General features: G+C 48.6%; 1 protein-coding gene across 1 annotated transcript; it reads left to right on the top strand.

Moving 5' to 3' along the window:
• The first annotated feature begins 5,170 nt into the window (after nucleotides 1–5,170).
• LOC107276736 (putative F-box/LRR-repeat protein 23) lies at nucleotides 5,171–6,710 on the top strand. The gene is made up of 2 exons (XM_066303514.1): nucleotides 5,171–5,385; nucleotides 5,488–6,710. Exons 1-2 carry the CDS (start codon nucleotides 5,171–5,173, stop codon nucleotides 6,011–6,013), a joined length of 741 nt encoding a protein of 246 aa, XP_066159611.1. The 3' UTR covers nucleotides 6,014–6,710.

Consider the following 6,710-nt stretch of genomic DNA (forward strand, 5'->3'; position numbering starts at 1 on the left):
ACTTCGTCCGATCCCCTGTGCGTTTTCCTCTTCCTCTCCGTTGCATGCCGGACAAGATCTTCGCCGCGCTGCCGCACGCCATCGCTCGCCAATCTTCAGCTCCGTTAATGTTTCTCCAATCCCGCTTGCCTGCATCTTGCGAGGCTACTCTCGCCCATGGTCCATGGCTAAAAAACTCGACCCGATATGTGCCAAATCGCTCGCTTGCCGCTCTAGATTCATCTGGCCAACCGGCTTTTGGATCGATCTACAGTCCCGGTGAATGCTTAAGGAGTTTTGATCTCAGCTCGTTCGTTGCCGCCGCCCGCCGCTTGCTCGTCTTTCATCCGGTTTGGGTTTTGATTTGCCGATTCCTATATGCTGTTGTGTTCGTTTCTGAACACATGAACGAACCGTGGCTTTCTTTTTCTAGGCTCATGTGCATATCACGCATAAATGGTCACAAGGATAGTGTGCACTTTTGATCATACACTTTAGTATATGCATGCACAGTTAATTATTTGATTGATGAGATATAGCCCGTCCAACAATTTCTCTATTGTATTAATTGGCTATAATATTAACTCTAAAATGACATGGAGATAAAGTATAGCCGACTGTCGACAGTACTATTGACCTTGCTCTTATGACGAGGATGACGACGACTGCTACTGTTATGATCAGTCTGATGATGATCTCGCTTATGATTACGACGGGCTCAAGGATTACCTTGCATTGTGATGATGATCTTTTTTATCTCGACTTCGGTTTTGACTAGGATGCTGTCTATAAATCTTACTAATGTATGAGTAGTTTAATTTGATGCATGCTGGTCACACTACTCCACAGAAGGTTTTCCCGTGCGGTCAAACGGATTTTCGCGTGCGGAGCTTCAGCCCGTCTGGAGCAGTACGTCTGCAAAAATCGCTATTTGTGCGTGCGGGCGGCGCAACCGCACGCGAAAATCGGATTTTCGCGTGCGGGTGCTTATGTCGTCCGCACGCGAAAATTAAAAATTAAAAAAAAACCAAAATTGAAAAAACAAAACCCTAAACCTAGCCGTCGCCACCTTCCCGTCGTCGTCGCCGTCGCCGTGGCCAGATCCACCGCCTTCCTGTCATCGTCACCGTCGCCTTCCCGTCGTTGTCGGAGGGCCGCCGCCGCCGTCACGCCGCCGGATCCGCGCGGGGGGTGGCCGCCGCCGCTGGATCCGCGCGGGGGGCGGCTGCCGTCGCCTACGCCAGCCGCGCGCCATCGTCGCCTTCGCGGCGGGCAGCCGCCGTCACCGTCGCCGCGGGCCGCCGCCCTCGCCTACATCCGCCGCGCGCGTGAGGAGAGGATAGGAGGGGCGCGCGCGAGGAGAGGATAGGAGAGAGAGCACTGAGAGAATAAAGGAGAGGGATGGGACAAAGGAGGGATGATTATTTTTGCGTGCGGCTCTCTTAATAGGCCCGCACGGAAAAATCGGTTTATTTTTCTGTGCGGTTCATTTAGGACGACCGCACGGAAAAATCGATTTTCCCGTGCGGGCGATAGCCCGACGCCCGGTCCCCTATTTTTTCCGTGCTGTTCCACTTACGAACCGCATGGAAACAAAAGGGACGGCGTCCAGAAAAATCAATCCTCTAGTAGTGTCATTTGTTTGTCTTTGTTCACCTATCATGTGGAATCGTGTCACGTGGGAAACCTGAACGTGCAGTAATTTTGTTCCTATAAATCAACAATTACAGCAAGTTTAATGGTAAAGCTAAGTACTAGATGTAACCTTATATTAGAACTTACATGTATAATAAATTAGATGTGTAAGGTTAGCTATAATTCTTTCCCTCTTACTTCCTTCGTCCCAAAAAACCAACGTCATACTAAGATGTGACACATCCTAATACAATTCTTTTTTTGGACGGAGAAAGTATTTTCTTTCACTGTAAACTTAATTCATTTATTTGGAACATGTGTAGAACTAACTCTTATATTCACTACTAGATAAAACCCAATAACCGCTGGTTGGAAACCTCGTATAGGTATCGGATTTCCAACTAGCACCTAGTTTGGGGGCATCAATGACCTCGGGTATTGGTGTCGCCGTGTCGGTTCCAGAACAGGCACCTATGAAGATTATATATATATGTGCCCACCTATAATTTTTTAAATAAAAAATATGAAAAAAAAATAAATCTTCGATATGTGCCCTGGAGCTCGGGAAGGCGTCGCTGCAGTCAGGTGGAGCTCTGGCAAAAAGACGTTGTTGCCACCATTGAGTAGCAAGAACATGGCACCACGAATCAGATTGGGGTGGGGGGGGGATGAGGCGGGGGACGAAGGAAGAAGGAGCGCCACGGGTAGTAGTAGGGAGAGACATACCAAGGTTGTGCTTGGTGTGCTCCCGATGGAGGTGGAGTCACTGCCGGTAGACGTGCAGCCTGAGCCGTGCGTTGCCGTCAGCTAGCACCACATGGTCCCTCCATAGGGCCGACGCGTTGGTGAGCACCGTGAGGTCCCTCCACCGCCATAGCAACACCGCCGCCGCCTGCTACTTGTGCCCCCCACAAGTCTCACCGTCGTCGCTGCCACACGCCGATGATGAATTCTAGGGCTTGGAGTGATAAATCATAGGGGAGGAAGCCAACGAGCACTGAAGGAGGGGAGCAGTGGTGGCGGAGGCGACGGTGGAGTGGAACTTGGGGAGGAGGTGGAGGTGAAGGCGAGATCGTGAGGGGATCTAACAAGAGAGGGGGGAGATCAAGCAAAGGCTGTGAGTGCATGTGGATAATGACGCGTCCTGCCGGCCGGCTCGGCTCAGCTTGGGTTGTATGGGTGCTGATTTTTTTAATTAACCGATGCCTATAATACTGGTACCTCTAATGTATAATAGGTGTTAATTTCTTTTTAAAAATGATAGTAGTAGTAGTAGTGCCAATTTTTCTCGAAAAGTGGTATATTTTTACTCAAATGCGTCGGTTCTATATTTTTGCGTCCCACAAAATTGGGAAAATGTTAATAGGTGCTGATTTTAAATGAGCCAGTACGTATAAACTCGTACTTATTAAGAGTTTTGTAGTAGTGATGTGAGCCAATATTCCATATTTTCCTTTATCTTTCTTTTCTGCATGCGCTTATAGTTGGTTTAAGCCTAACTAGTATTCCCTCCATCCCAAAATAGAATGCTCAACCACTCCTAATACAAAGACCGAGAAAGAATTTAATCACCTTCTTGATTAAATCACATCCATACATGCAAGCAATGTGATTGGAAGACTTAATAGTACATAAATTAAAATAAACCAAATTTAAAGAACCAAGAGGTGATAGTAAATGTATTCACGCATGTATGCTTTATATTATAAGACATAAGAAAAAAATAGTTATGACTTATATTTTGGGATGAATAGAGTACGTAAAATACTTATATTGCTCTTAGAGCATCACCAACAAATTAGCAATAATCTATCTCCAAATTTTGATTTTTTTTGGTTTTCTAAACTGAAAATATGAAGTGAAAAAACTTCTCCCTCCAAAAGAAAACATAAATTTAATTCCCAAAAACTAAAAATGGGCCCTTCTGTTTTCTTCCTTCCCCGCGCGCAGAAAGAGATCGCTCCCACGCGCAGGAATGGGAGAGAGGCGGGAAACGCACGATTGGGAGTGGAAGAGGTGAGATCGCGCTCTCTTTATCAACAGAGCGAGAATTCGGGAGATGGGAAGTTCAAATTTTGGGCAGGAGAGTAGGGGATCTATCGAAGCTGTTTTTTTTGACTAAAATCTATCAAAATGAGTTTTAGGAATAGACTAGGGGACTATTGGTGATACTCTTAATTTTTTACCCATTAGGCCATTACCAACCCAATGACTAGAATGATGTCCATAGAATTAAATAAACTACCACCTAAGATAAAATATGATGTGACAAAGTGAATAAATTAAGAAAGAAAAGAAAGCCAGATCTTACATAAGACATGGTTTCTACATAACATCCAAGACATCATGTGAGATAAGAAGTGTCAGGGTTATGGATAAGGTATACCCTATATCATTGGATATACGTTGTATACTGATATGGTATACCCACGCGTGTACGGATAGTTCATGTATGCGTTAAGGAAATCTATCATGTGGTAGATACAGAATCCACAGATGGAAGGAGTTCTACTCGGATAAGGCTGAGTCTTTGCCATATCGTGAGGGGTCCGATATCTTCGAGTCCTACTTGGAGATCGACTGACCCGTGGTATAAAAGGGACCCCCTGGGTATGACCTAAGGCATCGAATCTTATCGCCAACACATCCACCACAGCCTATGAAGCCGGAGCCTACGGGAGCCAAGTCGCCAGGTGATCTAGTCGAACCAACTCGACTACGGTCTCGTCGGTATCATCGAGTTCCATTATTTCTTTTGTAATCTGCGGTTTCCATCATATAATCCCATACCAACTGGATTAGGGCTATTACCTATCAAGGGGCCTGAACCAGTATAATCCTTGTCTTTTGTTTGCTTGATGTCATATTACGTAGATCCTCGTTCCAACGTACCATAATACCCTTTATATCCAGTCTACGGATATCCCCCGTCGACAAGTAGTATTAAATTTAAGTATGAAATAATATTGTTTGCATTAAAAGAGTAGTGTCTAGTACTAGTTTTTTTTTATGATGTGAAGTTTATAAAAACTATGTCTGGTGTCTTGTGTTGGAATTAACCTTGACTATGCCAAGAATCCAAGATCGTGAATCAAACGGTCGGATTTCAACCGCTGCTCTCTTGAGCCAATCACACCTAATTTCCTGTGCGACATCAATGCCACTAGCCCAAGATCGTGCACCGCCCCCGAGGAGAGAAAACGAAGCGACTCATCTGCCATCTCAACCTCTCGCGTCCTATATATATAAATCGCGCCTTGATCTTTACCGCATTGAGCTTTTCATTTTTCTCCCTTCCTACGGCGAGACAAGTAGAGTATGTCTTCGGTGGAGGTAGGGGATCTATCGAAGCTGTTTCTCTGATATCTCAAACTTCCATCTACAGTATTTTCTTTTTCTTTTTTTTTTCAGATTTCAGGTGTTGCAGTGGAATCCATGGACGCCCTGCCGGTGCCGGTGCCGGAGAAGCTGTCGCCGGAGACGAGGGACTGGTCGGAGCTGCCGTTGGACGCGCTCTCCGTCGTCTTCGGCAAGCTGCCGCGCCATCGAGGTCCTCATGGGCGCCGGCCTCGTGTGCCACTCGTGGCTCCAAGCTGCCAAGCTGCCTCACCTATGGCGATGCGTCGACATGTCGCACTCGCACCCCCGGGACGTGTCGCGGAGAAATTGCGCCATGGCGAAGGTCGCCGTGGACCGCTCCGGCGGGAAGCTCGAGGTGTTCAAGGGGAAGAGGTTTGTTACCAATAATCTCCTCACCTATGTCGCAGACAGGTAATAATGCTTTGTCTACAAAACTTCTCCAACTTTTTGCTCTGTAAAATTTTCATATCGAGTTAATATTGCTTTTTTCTTTATTTTCCGTCCAATGTGTAGATCATCAATTGCGTACTTGAATTTCTATGCTGTTTACATTTTTGCACGAATTATATATTATTTTATTTACAGGTCACCTTGTCTGAAGTGTCTTTACCTCGAGTCATGCACAAGTGTCTCCAACAAAGGACTCACCGAGCTCATCACGAAATGTCCGATGCTAGAGGACTTGACGCTCTACAGCTGCAGAAATATCGACGGCGACGTCTTCGTGGTCGCCGGCAAGGCGTGCCGTCGCATGAAGCGTCTCCACGTACGCTGGTGCGGAGCGTTACCTGCCTACTTCGACGGCGACGAGCCGGTCGGGATCGCGACGATGCGCGAGCTGCGACACCTGACGCTCGAAGGCATCGGCGTCAGCCAGGAGAAGCTGATGGCCATTGTCGATGGCTGCCCTCAGCTGGATCTCCTCCACGTGAGCGGGTGCCCCGGCCTCGCCGCCGTCGACGACGCCCTGCAAGCCAAGTGCGCCGGCATCAAGTCGTTGACGCTTCGCCCCTACCAGGAACTGGAAGTCTGGAAGTGACCAGATTGGGGTGATTTTCAGCTCTCTCCTCGAGAGTTTAGAATACACTACTATAAAAATGGTAAACGGTGCCGGTTGGAAAACTCTAATAGGTGCCGGTTTTTCCAACCGGCACAATGAAGGCGGCACAGATGAGTGATCCGGCACAAATCACATTTTCAGAACCGGCACCTTTAGACCACTCGCGAGCCAAAAAAAAAAAAAAGCTCGACACATCGGCTCAAATCGAGCCGATGCATCGAGCTCATCCCCAATCCCTAATCCACGATCATTCGCAGAAAAGAACTTCACAGAAATCATTCACAAAACATTGATCAAAGAAATCATCACAGAAAATGGTTGCTGCCGGACCGCCAGATCCGACGGACGGAGGGCGCCGCCTCCAGGCCACCACCGCCTCTCGTCCCATCGCCGCATCCCCCCTCCCTTCCGCCGCCGCATGCCGCCTCCCGCCGCAAGGCCGCCCCTCCCCGGATCTGGCCGGTGAGGGGAGGGGGGGGGGGCGCATCCAGCGAGAGAGAGTCGAGAGGGGAGGGCGCCGCCACCGCATCCCCCCTCCCCACCGCCGCCGCATGCCGCCTCCCGCCGCGGCCGCCGCTGGCCACCGCCGCACCGGCGGAGGGGAGGGCGCGGCCACCGCCGCACACCGCTCCTCCAACCGCCGCCTCCATCGTCGGGAGAGGAGAAAGAGAAGAGG

The sequence above is a fragment of the Oryza sativa genome, chromosome 8 (assembly GCF_034140825.1).
Source record: "Oryza sativa Japonica Group chromosome 8, ASM3414082v1".
Taxonomy (NCBI): Eukaryota; Viridiplantae; Streptophyta; class Magnoliopsida; order Poales; family Poaceae; genus Oryza; species Oryza sativa.

What these genes read in the sequence shown, in the direction of transcription:
- LOC107276736 (XM_066303514.1), top strand. Translation starts at nt 5,171, where the DNA reads ATGGGCGCCGGCCTCGTGTGCCACTCGTGGCTCCAAGCTGCCAAGCTG. An exon ending in CTCACCTATGTCGCAGACAG is followed by an intron (nt 5,386 to 5,487) that starts GTAATAATGCTT and finishes TCCAATGTGTAG; the next exon opens with ATCATCAATTGCGTACTTGA.